The sequence below is a fragment of the Salmo trutta genome, chromosome 17 (assembly GCF_901001165.1).
Source record: "Salmo trutta chromosome 17, fSalTru1.1, whole genome shotgun sequence".
Classification (NCBI taxonomy): Eukaryota; Metazoa; Chordata; class Actinopteri; order Salmoniformes; family Salmonidae; genus Salmo; species Salmo trutta.
Window position 1 is genome coordinate 46,335,119 of NC_042973.1, and position 19,037 is coordinate 46,354,155.

At 41.0% G+C, this 19,037-nt stretch overlaps 1 protein-coding gene across 3 annotated transcripts in view; it reads left to right on the forward strand.

The window, feature by feature from the left end:
* The first annotated feature begins 4,324 nt into the window (after positions 1-4,324).
* The window catches only part of LOC115152299 (ankyrin repeat domain-containing protein 27), a 38,764-nt gene continuing 24,051 nt past the window's right edge, over positions 4,325-19,037 (forward strand). For 2 of the 3 annotated variants that reach the window (XM_029697048.1, XM_029697050.1), the window contains exons 1-2: positions 4,326-4,459; positions 12,513-12,635. In XM_029697048.1, the coding sequence (XP_029552908.1) occupies positions 12,534-12,635 (102 nt within the window). In that variant the 5' untranslated portion in view covers positions 4,326-4,459; positions 12,513-12,533. Of the gene's footprint in view, positions 4,460-12,512; positions 12,636-19,037 lie in introns of all 3 variants that reach the window. The other variant, XM_029697049.1, reaches the window with a different exon arrangement.

Consider the following 19,037-nt stretch of genomic DNA (forward strand, 5'->3'; position numbering starts at 1 on the left):
TATGGTTCCAAATTAGAGGCAGCTGATTAATCGTTGCCTCTAATTGGGGATCATACTTAGTGTGTTCCTTTTCCCACCTGCGTTGTGGGATATTGTTTTGTATGTGTGCGCTACGTATTTCACATTGTTATATCATTGTTGTTTTGAGAAGTTTCACAATTATTAAAATGTGGAACTCTACTCACGCTGCGCCTTGGTCCAATTATTTAAATGACGATCGTGACATCCTGACATTTAATCCTAGTAAAAATTCCCTGTTTTAGGTCAGTTAGAATCACCACTTTATTTTAAGAATGTGAAATGTCAGAATAATAGTAGAGAGAATGATTTATTTCAGCTTTTACTTCTTTCATCACATTCCCAGTGGGTCAGAAGTTTGCATACACTTGGTGTTTATACTTGCGTACTATTGTTTGTACAGATGAACGTGGTACCTTCAGACATTTGAAAATTGCTCCCAAGGGTGAACCAGACTTCAGAGGTCTACAATTTTTTTTCTGAAGTCTTGGCTGATTTATTTAGATTTTCCCATGATGTCAAGCAAAGAGGCACTGAGTTTGAAGGTAGGCCTTGAAATATATCCACAGGTACACCTCCAATTGACTCAAATGATGTCAATTAGCTTATCAGAAGCTTCTAAAGCCATGGCATCATTTTCTGGAATTTTCCAAGCTGTTTAAAGGCACAGTCAACTTAGTGTATGTGTAACCGATGTGAAATGGCTAGTTAGTTAGCGGTGGTGCGCGCTAATAGCGTTTCAATCGGTGACGTCACTCACTCTGAGACCTGAAGTGGTTGTTCCCCTTGCGTTGCAAGGGCCGCGGCTTTTGTGGCGCGATGGGTAACGATGCTTCGTGGGTGTCAGTTGTTGATGTGTGCAAGGGTCCCTGGTTCGAGCCCAGGTTGGGGTGAAGAGAGGGACGGAACCTACACTGTTACATTGATGCTGTTGACCCGGATCATTGGTTGCTGCGGAAAAGGAGGAGGTCAAAAGGGGGGTGAGTGTAACCGATGTGAAATGGTTAGTTAGTTAGCGGTGGTGCGCGCTAATAGCGTTTCAATCGGTAACGTCACTCGCTCTGAGACCTGAAGTGGTTGTTCCCCTTGCGTTGCAAGGGCCGTGGCTTTTGTGGCACGATGGGTAACGATGCTTCGTGGGTGTCAGTTGTTGATGTGTCAGTTGTTGTGTGCAAGGGTCCCTGGTTCAAGCCCAGGTTGGGGCGAAGGGAGGGACGGAACCTACACTGTTACATATGTAAACTTCTGACCCACTGGAATTGTGATACAGTGAATAAGTGAAATAATCTGTCTGTAAACAATTGTTGGAAAAATGACTTGTATCATGCACAAAGTAGATGTCCTAACCGACTTGCCAAAACTATAGTTTGTTAGCAAGAAATTTGTGGAGTGGTTGAAAAACGAGTTTTAATGACTCCAACCTAAGTGTATGTAAACTTCCGACTTCAACTGTACGTGAGAATGCTGTTCGTTGACTACAGCTCAGTGTTTAACACCATGGTGGCCTCAAAGCTATTCACTAAGCTATGGGCCCTGGGACTAAACACCTCCCTCTGTAACTGGATCCTGGACTTCCTGACAGTCTGCCCCCAAGTGGTAAGGGTAAGCAACAACTCATCTGCCACGCTAATCCTCAACACGGGGCCCCTCAGGGGGTGCGTGCTTAGTCCCTTCCTGTACTCCCTGTTCACCCATGACTGCGTGGCCACACACAACTCCAACACCATCATTAAGTTTGCCAACGACACAACGGTGGTAGGCCTGATCACCGACAACAATGAGACAGCCTATAGGGTGGAGGTCTGAGACCTGGCAGTGTGGTTCCTGGCAGTGTGGTTCCAAGACAACCTCTCCCTCAACGTGAGCCAGAGAAAGGATCTAATCGTGGACTACAGGAAAAAGAGGGCCGAGCACGCCCCCATTCACATCGACAAGACTGTATTGGAGCGGGTCGAGAGCTTCAATTTCCTTGGTGCCCACATCACTAACAAATTATCATGGTCCAAACACACCAAGACAGTCATGAAGAGGGTACAACGCCTATTCCCCCTGAGGAGATCCTCAAAAGGTTTTACAGCTGCACCATCGAGAGCATCCTGACTGGTTGCATCACCACTTGGTATGGGGAACTGCTCGGCATCCGACCGCAAAGCGCTACAGAGGGTGGTGCGTAAGGCCCAGTACATCACTGGGGCCAAGCTTCGGGCCATCTAGAACCTCTATACCAGGCAATGTCAATAACACCGCTAAACAGAGTCAAATGGCTACCCTTACTATTTGCATTGACCCCCTTTTTTACCCTGCTGCTACTCGCTGTTTATTGTCAATGCATAGTCACTTTACACCTACCTACATGTACATATTACCTCAACTAACCTGTACCCCCACACATTGACTTGGTACCGTTACCAAGTTATTTTATGCAAATGTATAGTTATATTTAATAAAGATTTGAAAGAATTTGAAGTTGGGATAGCCTGAATGTTTTAAAGTTTGTCTTGTAGTTTAATTGGCCAAGGAACAGGTTCATTTTGAAAAGCTACGTCTGTATTCCTATGGTTCTCATTTAAACCCATGTTAATTTATGCAAATTTCAAATAGTTAGAGTTCATAAAGTACACATAGTATCAAAAATCCAGTCTGGACATTTGGCAGTTTGTTTTGTTTTAATAGCTTAAATGTTTTAATAGCTTATATATATATATATATATATATATATATATAAAGAAAAATGTATTTCACCTTTATTTAACAAGGTAGGCCAGTTGAGAACAAGTTCTCGTTTACATCTGCGACCTGGTCAAGATAAAGTAAAGCAGTGCGACAAAAACAACACAGAGTTACACATAAACAAACGTACAGTCAATAACACAGAATAATAATAATAGGACTATGTAAGAAATGTAGAGTTTTATTTTGCTTTTCAAGCACACCTAATAAAAAATAAATAATAACCAAGTGGGAAGGTGGTATTTACAACATACGACTGGGAAAAATCCACTTGAACACCCCTCCAACAGGTAATTACTAGTGGAAAACTTGTCCATCATCCCTGAGCCACAACTTCCTTCACATGCTGGCCTCTGACGTCACCTACTATGGAAATTACCTTGATAACAGCATTGTCAGCAGTAAAATGCAATAAGAAAACTTTATTTATAAAAAGAAAGGAGGCTGCTAAGGGGAGAACGGCTCATAACAATGGCCAGAACAGAGAAAATGGAAAGGCATCAAACACCTGGAAACCATGTGTTTAGTGTATTTGAATCCATTCCACCTAATCCGCTAGTCATTACCACGAGCCCGTCCTCCCCAATTAAGGTGCCACCAACCTCCTGTGAATATATTAATATGGTTTTTGAACTCTATAATTTGTTGCCAAGCATGATTGCTGTACTTTTAGTTTATGGTTGACACACTTTTAGTTTATGGTTGACACAGCTTGTTGGCCATTAGCCAATCTGTGTTTCACAATGAGATCAAAGCATGTGAATGCATCCAAATCCAATACGATTTCACAACTGGCAATTACCACCTTCCCACTTGGTTTTAAATGCAGCATAATACTTCGGTAAACAGCCTTTAGGGAAGATAATTGCCACAAAAAAACGAACCATCAATGAGCTTGCTGCACCTTCAGCTGCAAACTGCTCGAATTTGTTGGTAAAGATAGGAAGACCCCACTACTGAAGAGACACGAAATTCCCCCATTGAACTTTGCCACACCCCACCTAAACAAAATGGGGACATGTTATGTGGACCAGTTAATTAGGCAAAAGTAGAGCTATTTTTGCAATACAGATCAGCGCTATGTTTACCGTTGACCAAATTAAGCATTATCCCTTTAAAGGAGATGGTAGGAAAAACATATTTTGGAAGGATAAAGACCTGAGGAGAACTAGACCCCAGTGCATTTTTTTGTGTGGCCTACATGTTTGTTGTTTTATCACACTTAAATATAGATCACGTTGTTCTGTAACAATAACTTCTGTATCTACCAAACAAATGCAACATTTCAATCCAGTACAATAGTCAGTGGTAGGGTGGAGGGAGAAACCACCTTTGACAATCTTATTCTGCAAATTTATGGTGATCCGAATAGATTTCTCAGGGCAGTCATATATTATTTTAGGACCACATGTTGACTTGCGGTATACTGTTATTAGATCTCGTACACTGCACGGGGGTGTCATCCTTTCCTTTGACGTTTTCACGAGCGCTCAGCCTCCACGGACGTATCAGGACCTACGGGATTGGCTTGCCGCGCCTGATTGGTTGACTAAACCACATTAGTCAATGTTTTTCTCGTCATCAAGTTAGAGAGACCGGTAGTGCTGACAGCCAGACAGGCATCAAATGGTAGACTTTCTTCTGTTTACGGTCAGGCTTTTGAAGAAGTGCAATTTGCGATGCGATTCCGGTGTGTTTAGCAGATAAAGAGGTACGTACGTTACGGACATAGCTATATTGTGTTTGTATGAATGTCCATCCAAGCCGACGTTGCTGTTGTTGTGACAGAACGTTAGCTGCTCATCTTTTAGCTACCTAAATTAACGTTAGCTAGCTAACTTGCTAGCCAATGTAAGAACACAAATATTTGGCATTGAAACCTCTACCAATGGTTAATGTCGAAATGGCAGAACATTGACTTGATTGCTACGACTTTGAGTGAAGTGTTCCTCTCGATCTGGGCAGCTGTTATCGATTTCAATGCTGTTTTGCTTGATTCCACTTTCAAAACAAGCATTTGTTTGACATTGATTGTCACGTACAGCTCATCACACGAAATTGTTACCACATTTCACAATTTTCGGCAATCTTGTTTAGCCATTACCTGGAAGTTTTCAACATGTGGCACTATAGTATTCCTGGGGCACCTGGCCTATTCGTTCTGACTAGAATGGATACAGCTTTTGTCATTTTGGACTTTTTGTAGCAGGTTAGAATTTAACATAGCAGGTTAGGAGAATTCGGTTATGGTTAGCTAATTTAACAAAAGCTGTATTCTTTCTAGCCATGACCAGCCTATCCACATTGAGGTCTTGGGAAGACTAATTTGAAGGCCTAAAGATCATTTGCACATGAGTGGGTGCAGAGCAACATGTGATTTGGGCTACTTGTACATCCAAAAATGGTTGAGACCGACATGGACGTTCCCCCAAGAATGCAGAAAAAATTATATGTAGGGGCTGTCATGCTCTGTAGAATTAACTTGGCAATGGAAACTGACATACCGTTTACTCTATACTTGAATATCAAACCAAAGAATGGTAAAATAATACAGTGCATAGCTCCATATGCTACAGAGCCTATATAATAGACCAGTTTTTCATTTAGTAGTATTGGCCAAGGAGTCTGTAGCCTATGTGTCAAAGGTCACCAGTCAGTCTTGAGAATTCCTAGACCATGAGGTCAGTAGTGTAATCTCTTGTTACCCAGAGGTAAAATTCTCTTATCACATGAAAGTTTGTCACTTCCTGTTTTATTGCTGGGCGGAATGCAGTAGAGCTCGTCAGCTTGTAGTCCTAATAACCGGAAATGAGTTACCTCTGGTTCGTTCAGCCATTTCTATGGGGAAAGCAAGGCAGTTAACCCTCAACGGCAACGGGCACAGATGGGCTCCCCGGGCACAGATGGCGTCGATTTAAAGCAGCCCCCAGCACCTCTCTGATTCAGAGGGGTTAGGTTAAATGCGGAAGACACATTTTAGGTTGAATGCATTCAGTTGTGCATCTGACTAAGTATCTCCCTTTCCCCCAAAAACATTTTTTTTGTTTTAATGAATTTTTACAATACAGACAATTTTGACTTTGTGGCAGTGGAATCTAGTGGAAATTGGTTTATCATCTGCACCCGGGCTTGAAAATCATCAGTTCAAGCACTGCCTTCGTCCAATCCTGATTTGTCCAAAAATCTACGACAAAAACCCAAACCAGGTTGCTGCGTGTAATTACACGATTCTATGTGTGCCTTGACAGATTTTTACCGTTTAATCTTTCCATGAGAATTGGCCCACGAGCCCTTATGACTCAAATGTAATTGCATTACAGTAGTTATTCCACGTCCCTTATTGCCAGATGTTGCCCAAACAGTGTTTAATCGCAAATATGCCTCGCTTGCATATACAAAAGATACACTTAGTGTACGCTGTTTAGCAAAGTTGCACCCGGCTGTATTTTGAGAAGCACTTGCGATCCAGCCGGAAATGTTGAATTGTAGTGTCCAATGGAAATGTGAGAGGATGTGTCATTGTGAAAACAGCCTGGTTCAACTTTACTAAATTGTGTACAGTAAGTGTATCTCTTGTATTTGAAAGATTCTTTCTCGCTTATATGAGAGGGTTTCCAAAACTGTATTGCTAGCGAGGATTAACCCTATCAGTCCCAGCAAAAATGGGCTTTTCATTTATCTGACTTTCATTTATCTACATGTCCAGCCCATATATTTAGCCTCACAATGAAGTGTTTTACCATTTCTTTTCAGGGCAACCAGGGCTACAAGTAGAACACAAAACAGTGGTATTTAAAAGCCTTTGATGAGCACAATTTAAGATGGTCATCCACAAAATTTGATTTGTGGGCACATAAAACGATATCCAGTTTTGCAATGTTATCCGTGGGATACCGAAGTAGTGATCAAAACTCTAAATTACATTATATCAATGTCAGTTATTTTATTATTCTGTTGGACAAGCACATGACATAGCCCTACTCTGCAATGTCGTTGGGAAAACGACTTTCCATGGAAACAACAGGATGGATGTTATAGATGGTAATGTTGGCTGTATTGAGGAATCAAAACGAGAGTCTGACTCTGTAAACATTGCCATGGCTTTGGCAGAGGAAATGATGTTTTCTCCTATTTTGTTTACAGTGCAATTGAATCGGTAAGTTTGAAACCTTGTGTTTGAATTGCGATAATTGTTTCTGCTCGTCCTGGAGCCTATCAGTATGTTCAGAGAGGAAGAGAGGGGCACAACTCGGCGGAAAATCTGTCTCCCACCAGCAAGTACTGTTTTTTTTTAATTGTTTCGCCCACCAAGCAAGGAGTTTTTGTATGTAGGTCAATGTGTCGAATTTGTTCAACCAAGACATGAATGGCTTATTTGCTAGTTAAGGTTTATTTGATCTAATAGAAGTTTCGTAATACTTAAGTTGTTACGAGTGTACTGATATATAAGTAGGACACTTGACAGCCTCAAGATAACCTTTTGTCATCAATATTAGATTGTACAGCTGGGGTGTCAAACTCATTCCGTGGAGGGCCGAGTGCATGCTGGTTTTTGTTATTTCCTATCAATGTGTGTCCAATTAAAACCTAGACAACCAAGGGGAGTTCCTAACTAATCGATGACCTTAATTGATCAATCAAGTACAAGAGAGGAGTGAACCTGCAGACACTCATCTCACCATGGATTCAGTTTGACAGGTGATGGTCTACACAGTGTGACCAAACAGGATGAAAGGCCAGACTGACAATACTTTATTTCCCTTTGTCTTGAAGAGAACGGACATTTGTATTTATGCTCACAAAGGCCAGATCCCATCACCAACCCACCCATCATGAAATGCCTGCCTTGGCTTTCCTGAAGTGGAAAATGGGCTGTAAGCCGTGCGGTTCACTCCCCACACGTGTGAAGGAAGGTTTCCCCCAAACAGGGCTGTTCAGACCCAGCTGACCGGTCACATGGTTAGATGGCACATTCTTCAGGGTTTCAGGCCAGCAGGCAGCATCCATCTGATACCAAGGAGGCAGCAGCACAGTGAGGTGAGGGTGGAGTGGTGCTGCTGCCTTCACGCTAAGACAGTTACTGCTTCACTATGAAGCCCAGTCAGACTCCAAGGAGGCTGGTTTAGGTTTAGATGAGCCCTATTCTCTGCTGCTGCGAAGACCCCCCCCCCCCCCACCCCCCCAATGGCATTATCATTCCTAGGATTCGTAAAGATGATGTTGATCTCAGCGTTTCAAGGCCTGTTGCAATCAAGTGAGTAGCCTGATGAACTGATCTTAGATGAGACTTGAATGGATTTCATACTCTCTTTGTTCCCCATTTTGGGGATGATGCGCACATGTTTTTATGGTGTTTCAATGGATTGATTGGAATCTTACATCAGAAGAACATGTGACGACACAGTGCCTGCCATATGACCTGGCTAAATCTCATATTTACAAGCATTGCGCTACACCCGCAAAAACATCTGCTAATTGTGTATATGACCAATAACATTTTATTTTAGATAAGTTTTGATTCAAAAGGAGATGAGGCTAACATCTAAACATTTACAGGATTGGAGAACATTTATAACTTGACTCATCAAGCAGAGATGTAGAGCCCCCATACTCAACTGGCGGACCCGGTCCGAACCCAGAATGGGGTCAATACGGGCTGCAGGTTTCTTATTTACTCAGTCGGGCTTCGACCCCTGGTATCATATAAACACACATAAGCCATGGAAGAATGCATAGAATTGCAGGAAATTGGCTTTAAAACAGCAAAAAAATAATCCCTGCCTCATGCAAAAAAAAAAGAAAATGGCGGAAATTGACTCTAAAACTGCAACATTTTCTCTCCGCCAACAAGATGATTGTGAAGTGGGGATTTGTTACTACGCTGATAAATTACATTACCATCCGGGACTTTGTCACCTAGGAAATTTGTATGACCAGACCTTTTCAAATAATACTTGAGTACCCTGATGCAGAAAAGACAGTGCACACAAAATAGACCTAGCTTATTGCATACAATTTGTTGTTTATGCACAACCATGTCCAAGTGTCCTCTACAAAGCTACCATCTGCACTCTTAGCACTAATAGCTGGGACACAGCAGAGACCAACCAGACAAGACAATCTCCTCTCTCCTATTAGGCCTATTCAACCAGTAATGAGACTGACCTCAAAAGAAAAGTCACACCTCACCGTTATTTTTAAACATTTTATTTAACTAGGCAAATCTGTTAAGAACAAATTATTATTTACAATGACGGCCTATCGGGCAGAACAACAGATTTTTACCTTGTCAGCTTGGGGATTCGATCCAGCAAACCTTTGTTACTGGCCCAACGCTCTAACCACTAGGCTACCTGCTGCCCCAACAACCTGATAGTCAGATCATTCCTGTGTGTCTTTGTGGGCGACTGACTGCTTCATTGAAATTTGATGTCTGTGACAAGGTCTCCCAAGCAAGTCATACAGAGGAAGAATCTCACGCCCTGCCTTGGAGATCATGCAATTATGTGGTGAACCAACTTTTAGTAATTTAATTTCCGAGAACGTTAACAAGCTCAGCTGAGAGGCAGCTGGCTGGCGAGTGAGGGAGGTGAAAAGTGACCCTGGAGAGAGACAATCTTCCTGTTGTTCCTGCTGTGGTTTTAAGATGCCTCAGGAAAGAGGAGGGCGAGCTTCCGGACCTAGCTGCTTCTGTCTCTGCTTCTTTGTCCTCTTCAAGTAAAGTAGGCCTAAGCCGTGACCAAACCAGAGCAGCCCGTAGGGCAGGAGCCTATCTCCTGTTTCTGTATCGTGAGGCAGCTTGATGGACATGTAGGCTATACCCCACACACCACATTTTAATTGTTGCTAGGGTGCCAGTGAACAAAATGTTAATGGTCAGATTAGTTTCTGGTTCACAATTATTCTTTTTATCAAGATTGTTTTTCAAACGGCAATGGGTATGCAACAATGGGTATGCAAACCAGGTATTCAATAAGTTTGACGTCTTGGTTGAATCTTTGGGTTTCGCAATTCAGTCATCATGCGCAGTTTGAATCAACATTTCTAAAGGCTTTCCCAAAATACCTTCCCAATTAACTGTTGACTGCGAAGTAGGTCTACCTGGCAGAATGAAATCATGATTTGTATCAATCGCAGGGCATTTGTTTAGCAAACTATGCCATCACATGTAGCCTACATTGTACAGTACAAACAAAGGTCTCTTGCTAGGCGCGCAATTGAATTAAAGGTCAACTAAAGACCTCAAAAGTGGTCTCCTGATGTGGTTTAAGAATTGTTGTGGACTGAGAGCAACAAGTGTGATTTTCAGTAGAAACCTGAGAACTCGGAAACCTGGAAAAACAAAACACAGGCCCTACTGTGTTAGACTGTTCAAAATCGCTAAATATAATACAGCCTTTTTGAGATTGCGCAAAAGTTTTTTTTTCTCCAAATAATCAATGTAAATATCATATTGTCAAGTTAAAATGTAATTGTTTGTGTATGGAGGGTTGATCATTATAGGAAAATGAATGGTAACATCCGCTTTCCCTGGCCTTTTATTCTTTTGAATGCGCGCAAGTAGCTTTCAGTTGGCACTGGACCGGTGTGCTACCTGCAAATTTACCTGAATGTCAAGCCTTGCAGGGGCATGCTAATTTAAAAGATGGCTAGTCATTATTAGTCTGGTTCTGTATGGATTGCAGGTACATTGTGGGACACAGGTCAGGTCACTAAACATTTGTGCAACCAAATCATGTGCTGGTGCCGTCAACACTAGTCTGTCCTCTTGGCAGACACTATTGATATTGAAACCCCTCTTAGCCAACCAGCAGTTTAGTCCTAACCTACCTCATGTCAACAACTCTAATATGTGACCGACCGGCTTGATTCAGTCTTATGTAGCGAAATTTGAAATTGTTTTTTACATTGGATAAAAGTAGAGACTCGGAGCTAGAAAATTGTATATCATACACTACAGTTGAGGAACAATGGGAAAGTAATTCTGCTTTGAAAGTTGATAAACTTGTAACCTCAATTTTGAGAAAATGGCCCTTGAATCTTTTGGTAAACCTACTGGAGAGCCCTTCTTTGTCTACACCCATTCAGCATCGTTCACACCCTCTTAAGCCTTAGCCCACCCATCTCTTTAAGGATTCACATGTGAGGCCATGTGCTAAACAACCAAAGACTTCAAGACTAAAGGCTGGTTTATACTACGTCTATCGACAGTTGTCGCAGTGACATCATGAACATTCTATTGTCGTCCAACATCAAACTTGTCGCTATGAAATAGTATAAACACAAAAACTACAGACTGCATGACATCAGCAGCCTGGTGGTCCAAAACAGCATAACTGGTGTATTTTAACACCAATAAACCCACCCGTTTTAAAAATGAATTTAGTATGTCAATCTAGTTAACCAGGCAACTAAAAGCAACGTTATCAACAATGTTATGATTCGTTTCTAGCTTGTTAGCTAGCTAGCTAATGTTAAGTTAGCTGGCTAGCCAGTTCAAATAATGACCGTATCATATAGCTGACAACATCTTCACTTTAGCTCATTTGTCTTCATTATTACAGGAAAATAAACTCACAACAAGATCATTATTTACAAGTTAATGGTGAGCTAATTACAGAAAATAGCTTACAATTGTGAGTGTGACGAAATAAAAGCAGGGCATTCTACCAGAGAATTTTAGAACTTGGACACTGCCTCGTTGACCTAACGTGATATCCTAATTTGACTTTGGTCCAGGCCATGTTCATCACATTACCGTCTCTGGTAAACACAAACTATATCAAATAAAATCTAAATGTATTTGTCACATGCACATAATACGGAAGATGTAGTGAACATGTTTACATTAGGCTATAACTAGCAATGCAAATGGCTCTGAGATACGAATAATATTACTACACAGATCATACACGTAACGCTAGCTAGCCAGCCAGCCAGCCAACAAACGTTAGCTAGTACACTTTATCTTGATAAGAAAACTACTTTTTGACAATTAGAAACGTATTATATCTGAAAGTGTAGCAAGCTAGACTATCTTACCTGTATACATGGATGGACGCTTCTCCCACTCTGTCACGGTTGCCGTGGTTTCCCTTTCCTTTCCCTTAGTTTGAAGACGTAATCCGGAGACAGGTGTTTTCTACAACAGCCTATGTGTTCTCTTTTCGACTATTTGCAATCAAACGGCAGAATCTTCTCCATCTCCTCAGCTATCCTACTTTAATTCCACTGATTTCAAAACTCGGTCCTCCAGAAAGTGGAGAGCAACACTCAGCCAGTTCTACTTCGTGATATTTTTCAAAAAAGCTGCGTTAGAAAGGATTACCTACACATACTGACCAGCTCATGTTATAGACGGAAGCCTGCTACATGGCAGACAAATCATCTCTCGGCATATCTCAGCCAGTCATGGCATGGCTAGCGGGAAGGTACCTGCCTTTTTCCGTGCCTAAACCAACTAGGCTTGTGTTTTAACAATTGTATTTGTATTTACAGATGACATACATGTTTGTTATTAAGGCACATGAAAGTTCACATGTTCCAGAACACTTTTCTGCACAAAAATTCATTTTGATAAAAATTCAAAATGTTTACATTCAAATGGCTCTCCTGTGATGTAGTGATGCGTGACATACGCCCAGGGCTGAATCTCTGTTCTTTTTGGAGCAACATGAATGCATGTTTTGTCAGCTGAATTTCCTGCTATGGAATCCTTCCCTCCCACCACATATTTACTGTAAACTGTCCTCTCTTCCTCCCAGGAGCCAGAGATCCAGTTCCTTATGGCTCTGTATGATGAGAACCTCCAGAACAACCCTTTTTATCTGGCGCTGGAGAAGCAGCGACCCGACCTGTGCAGCAGAGTGGCAGAGTTCCATGGCATCGTGAGTGACTGACAGCTATGGCTGTGGGGCTACATATAGTGGTCAGCTCAGCCTTTTACATTATGCATGTATTAGGGACTAGGCTCAGCAGAATAGTAGCATGTTCAGGCAAGCAGTGGTGATGTGGCAGGTGGGGTGGAGCCCCACCAATATCTAGAAAATATGTATGCAATTCTGTTATTTCATGTCACAACAATATATCATATCAGCAAATAATATTTTATTTAAAAGGTTTGATTGATCTAATAAAGCATATGTGGTCGCTTTCCCATTGTATTGTTGTTTTGGTACATTTTCGTTGAATAAGGCAGCTCCAAAATGCAGCTGTTTCAGCCTCACTCTGTGCTTTCTGTGGTGGAGGGGCAGACAGAAAAGTAATTACAGAACGTAGATGTCATTGATTTTCTGTGGTTGCGCGTGATTGTCTCAGCACCTGCTGGGTGAGCTAGCCAGCAAAAGTCCATCTTCGGTGCTTCATTGATTAATCGGCATGGCATGGCCGAAATATTTTTTTATATTTTAATTTTTTATTTTATTTTTTTATATATATATATATATATATATATATATATATATATATATATATATATATATTAATTAATTAATTAGGGCTGATTTCAAGTTTTCATAACAATCGGCCTTTTTGGACGCCGATTATGGCCGATTACATTGCAATCCACGAGGAGACTGCGTGGCAGGCTGACCACCTGTTACCTGAGTGCAGCATCAAAAGGATCTTGTGGCTGCAAGGAGCCAAGGTAAGTTACTAGCTAGCATTAAACTTATCTTATAAAAAAACAATCAATCTTCATATAACTACACATGGTTGATGATATTACTAGGTTAACTAGTTTGTCCTGCGTTGCATATAGTCAAAGCGGTGCCTGTTAATGATTTTTTTTTATGAAAAAGTAATTGGCCACAGATAAGTCAAAGTCTTATGTCTTTGATTAAGGTCTTTGATTGGACTGTTAACTTCATAGCTGGCTTGTTGTTTACTATTGTTCGGTTCCAATTCCCAGAGTAAAATAACTCTACAGACACTATGGGAAGAATAAACTTGGTTAAACTTTCAGAGGGTCAATACAGCTACATTCAGACAAAAACATTTTTACACAAGCACTGATATTTAACCCTTCCAACTAGGCTGAGTCTCCTCCTACACATCTGTACAAACATAGTATCTTTACTGCTAGGCAGGCCACTTAGTGATACGGGCCATAAACTTTTATTTCTCCCATAACGTGACCAGATCTCGACCCCCCCCCCCCCCCATCATTAATCCAAGGTTCTCTCCCCTTATCAATGCCTGCCACATGTGAACGCTTCGTTGCACTCAATATTTCAATAGGATAACTGATATAATGTAACGTTACACATTACCCTCTCACCCTCAGTGACATGAATAAGTATATTTCATATTCTTAGAACCCAACATCATGCACTGTTAGCACATCTTCAAGCTAGGTAGCTTAGCTACCTGAAACATGTCGACTAGCTTAGCTATCTCCTAGCAAATAATTGTCAAACTTAGCGTTATGAAGGAAATGTAGAGAGAAACTCTTGGTTGGGCGGTATACTATATCCCGGGTATTTCGAAATACCATCAGTATGAGTTTCCAATACAATTTTAGTGTTAACATTTTATATTAGTCCTTTTTTTTTATAGATACCTGCAGTTAACTTGTGCACTAGGTAATAGATAAAGCAGATTACGTTCCTAAATGTGCCTGTTAGATTATTTCTTATTATGATGCTTACTAGTTTCCCAAAACAGCTGTTTGAGCCAGTCACGTGTGCTTGTTTACAAAGAAGCACAAAGAGCAACTTAAGTGAGGTGATCAAGTTACAGTTGTATGAAATTCACTACTGTTTGCCAGCTATACAGCACCAGTCAACAGTTTGGACACGCCTACTAGTTCTTGGGTTTTCTTTATTTTTACTTTTTTTTTTACATTGTAGAATAATAGTGAAGACAAACTATGAAATTACACACATGGAATCATGTATTAAGCAAAAAGTGTTAAACAAATCAAAATATATTTGAGATTCTTCAAAGTAGCTACCCTTTGCCTTGATGACAGCTTTGCACACGCTTGGCATTCTCTCAACCAGTTTCATGAGGAATGCTTTTCCAACAGTCTTGAAGTAGTTCCCACATATGCTGAGCACTTGTTGGCTGCGTTTCCTTCACTCTGCTATCCAACTCATCCCAAACCATCTCAATTGGGTTGAGGTCGGTTGATTGTGGAGGCCAGGTCATCTGATGCAGCACTCCATCACTTTCCTTCTTGGTCAAATAGCCCTTACACAGCCTGGAGGTGTGTTGGGTCATTGTCCTGTTAAAACAAACGATAGTCCCACTAAGCACAAACCAGATGGGATGGTGTATCGCTGCAGAATGCTGTGGTAGCCATGCTGGTTAAGTGTTGTGGTTTTACAGACGTGTTTAATATGTTTTACGGGGGTCCCGTGTGGCTCAGTTGGTAGAGCATGGTGTTTGCAACGCCAGGGTTGTGGGTTCGATTCCCACGGGGGACCAGTACGGGGGGGGAAATGTATGAAATGTATGCATTCACTACTGTAAGTCGCTCTGGATAAGAGCGTCTGCTAAATGACTAAAATGTAAATGTACACACTTTATTTGAATATTTATGAAATGCATATTGTTATATTTGGTAGCACTTGTTTGTTTTCCCTCGACTCCAACCCCATTCGATGCGTTGGAACGGATGTGGGTGAGGCTATGTCTACATAACTGTGCTAATTTACAAAACTCACAAAAGCTCTGACGAAGGCCGTGAGGCCCATACGTAAAGCTTGTTAAAGGGCAGTGATACTATCGAGCAGTGTGTGGGTTTCTTCTTTTTTCCCCTCTTTTTTTCACACTATAAAATAATGCCACAGAATTCTAAGCAAGTCTTGTCTGCTAAATTAACTAGTGTAGCCCACAGCCATATGGCATGGCCAGATCACGGCTTAACATAAGGACAACTCATTGTATAGCCTTCTGTTCTTCTGAAATAGACTACATTTTCTTTATCATGTTTCTTTAGACCTGTTTTTAAAATAAATAATGGATTTATTGTGATGGTGTAGGCTGTATTAAATGGATTTAGACTTTTTAAAATGTAAATGTTCCCAAGGTCAGTGGGTGCGTAGAAGCCAGGAGATGCTAAATGTGTTTGTTAATTAACGGTCAATTACCGTGAGACCGGCAGTTATTTGCTTGACAATCAACGGCTGACAATGTTAGGGCTGTGGCGGTCATATCTACTGCTCAGATTTAAAAAAAATCATGACTTAAAAAAAACAATCCTTTGCAACGTTAACCTGTTAAAAACAGTTCTGTAGCAAGGAGGGTTGTAGTAGGCTATATGCCCAATACATTCACTGTAGATTGGCTGTGCTTGAATTGCCCTCCCAATGTTGTTCTTTTCAGACCATTTTGAGATATTTCAAAATGTTAGGTATGTGATCACACGTTTAATAGATCATTTGTTGTATTACTTTTGAGGCACAGCTGAGTGAGCATAATAATTAGCTTTTTATTTTATTTTACTGGACTGATGGCCTGCATCTGATGTTCGGTTTGAGGGGTGGGAGAGAGCAGCGGTGAGGCTGTCTCGCCGTCCCTCCCTCCACTGAGAAATGAGGACAGTCTTCCAGCTGATGGTGAAGCTCAAGTCGCACTGCATTATTTCTGTCTCCTGCACCAATTATTGTTGGTAATCCGATGTACAGATAAAGTGAAATATTACTTGATATAAAAAGAGACAAACCGCATTTTATAGCTTATAGGTGTTTAACAAATATTATGGTTAAACTGAAATATACGAATTGATTAAAAAGGAAATTATATCATAAATAGGACTGGTGGAGTTATGTCACACACATGCAGCTAACACAAATATATGGAAATGTCTGCTTTACGCAAAATTGCAACCAACAAATTTCAGCATTACAGCAAAAATGAAAGAAGCAAGTGGACCGTGGGAGAAAGTAAGGAACTTGTATGTCAGCCCTGCATTAAAGACCACAATTGGTAAAAGAAAGTATACCAGTTTCATTTTAAGGACTGTGCTATATAGATTGCAAAATAGTTGGGAAGAGCTTTTCGATGTACCGATTCCATGGCACAGTCCACTGATACACAAAACAATGCTGGGTTGAAAACTTTTCAATTTCCATTATTATACAAAATTCTTGTTACCAATAGAATGTTATATATGGTGGATAGAACCATCCCAGCTCTGCAGATTTTTCTGCGATGAGAGAGATTCATTAGATAATTTGTTTTGGTACTGTCCATATATAGCTTGTTTTTGATCGCAGGTTCATGAACGGCTGAAGAATTGCAACATTTACCTGGAGCTAACTCTGCAAATAGGATTTAAAAAAGTCATAGTCAATCAATCAATCAATAATATAATACTCTTAGCAACATTTTTTTAAACTTTAATTAACAATATGTAGAATCTGTGAGAATAGAAATGTTCAGAACTTTTGTAAAACAGCTCAGTTGAAAAATATATGGCAAATAGAAATCGCACCTGGTTGGTGTTCAGAGATTGGAGGGGTTGAGTGGAGCTGAAGGATGGGACTAAAAACAAACAAAAGATAACTATTGTAAATTATAACCTGGGTGGTTCGAGCCCTGAATGCTGATTGGCTGACAGCTGTGGTATATCAGACCGTATACCACAGGTATGACAAAACAGTTAATTTTACTGCTCTAATTACGTTGGTAAACAGTTTATAATAGCAATAAGGCACCTCGGTTTTGTGATATATGGCCAATATACCACGGCTAAGGACTATGTCCAGGCACTCCGCATTGCATCGTGCTTAAGAACAGCCCTTAGCTGTGGTATATTGGCCATGTACAACACCCTCTCTGGCCTTATTGCTTAAATATACTGTGTCCGTAAAATGTATATAGTATTGCCGTGACTTTAATTAATGTGATGACTGTTATTTAACGTATCAACTAACTGTTTAATTGTTACCAGATTTAAGGAGTCATGTAACAATTAACTCATTAGGAATATGGGGCACAACGGAAGAAGTTGTTTATAGTGTTACCAACGCTCAAATTCAACTCTAAAAGAAATATAAACTCAGCAAAAAAAGAAACGTCCTCTCACTGTCAACTGCGTTTTATTTTCAGCAAACTTAACATGTGTAAATATTTGTATGAACATAGCAAGATTCAACAATGTGACATAAACTGAACAAGTTCCACAGACATGTGACTAACATAAATGGAACAATGTGTCCCTGAACAAAGGGGGGGTCAAAATCAAAAGTAACCGTCAGTATCTGGTGTGGCCACCAGCAGCATTTAGTTACTACAGTGCATCTCCTCCTCATGGACTGCACCAGATTTGCCAGTTCTTGCTGTGAGATGTTACCCCGCTCTTCCACCGACGCACCTGCAAGTTCCCTGACATTTCTGGGGGGAATGGCCCTAGCCCTCACCCTCCGATCCAACAGGTCCCAGACGTGCTCAATGGGATTGAGATCCGGGATCTTCGCTGGCCATGGCAGAACGCTGACATTCCTGTCTTGCAGGAAATCACGCACAGAACGAGCAGTATGGCTGGTGGCATTGTCATGCTGGAGGGTCATGTCAGGATGAGCCTGCAGGAAGGGTACCACATGAGGGAGGAGGATGTCTTCCCTGTAACACACAGCGTTGAGATTGCCTGCAATGACAGCAAGCTCAGTCCGATGATGCTGTGACACACCGCCCCAGACCATGACGGACGCTCCACCTCCAAATCGATCCCACTCCAGAGTACAGGCCTCGGTGTAACGCTCATTCTTTCGACGATAAACACGAATCCGACCATCACCCCTGGTGAGACAAAACCGCGACTCGTCAGTGAAGAGCACTTTTTGCCAGTCCTGTCTGTCTTAGTAACTGTGACCTTAATTGACTATCGTCTGTAAGCTGTTAGTGTCTTAATGACCATTCCACAGGTGCATGTTCATTAATTGTTTATGGTTCATTGAACAAGCATGGGAAATAGTGTTTAAACCCTTTACAATGAAGATCTGTGAAGTTATTTGGATTATCTTTGAAAGACAGGGTCCTGAAAAAGGAACGCTTTCTTTTTTTGCTGAGTTTATATATATATATATATATATATAGTGTGTGTGTACACTACAATTCAACATTGTGGGGTCACTTAGAAATGTCCTTGTTTTTGAAAGAAAAGCTCAAATAAATTGTCCATTAAAATAACATTAAATTGATCAAAAATAGTGTTAATGTTGGAAATGACTTCTAGCTGGAAATGGCTGATTTTTGTTTTTATGGGATGTCTACATAGGTGTACAGAGGCCCATTATCATCAACCATCACTCCTGTGTTCCAATGGCACGTTGTGTTAGCTA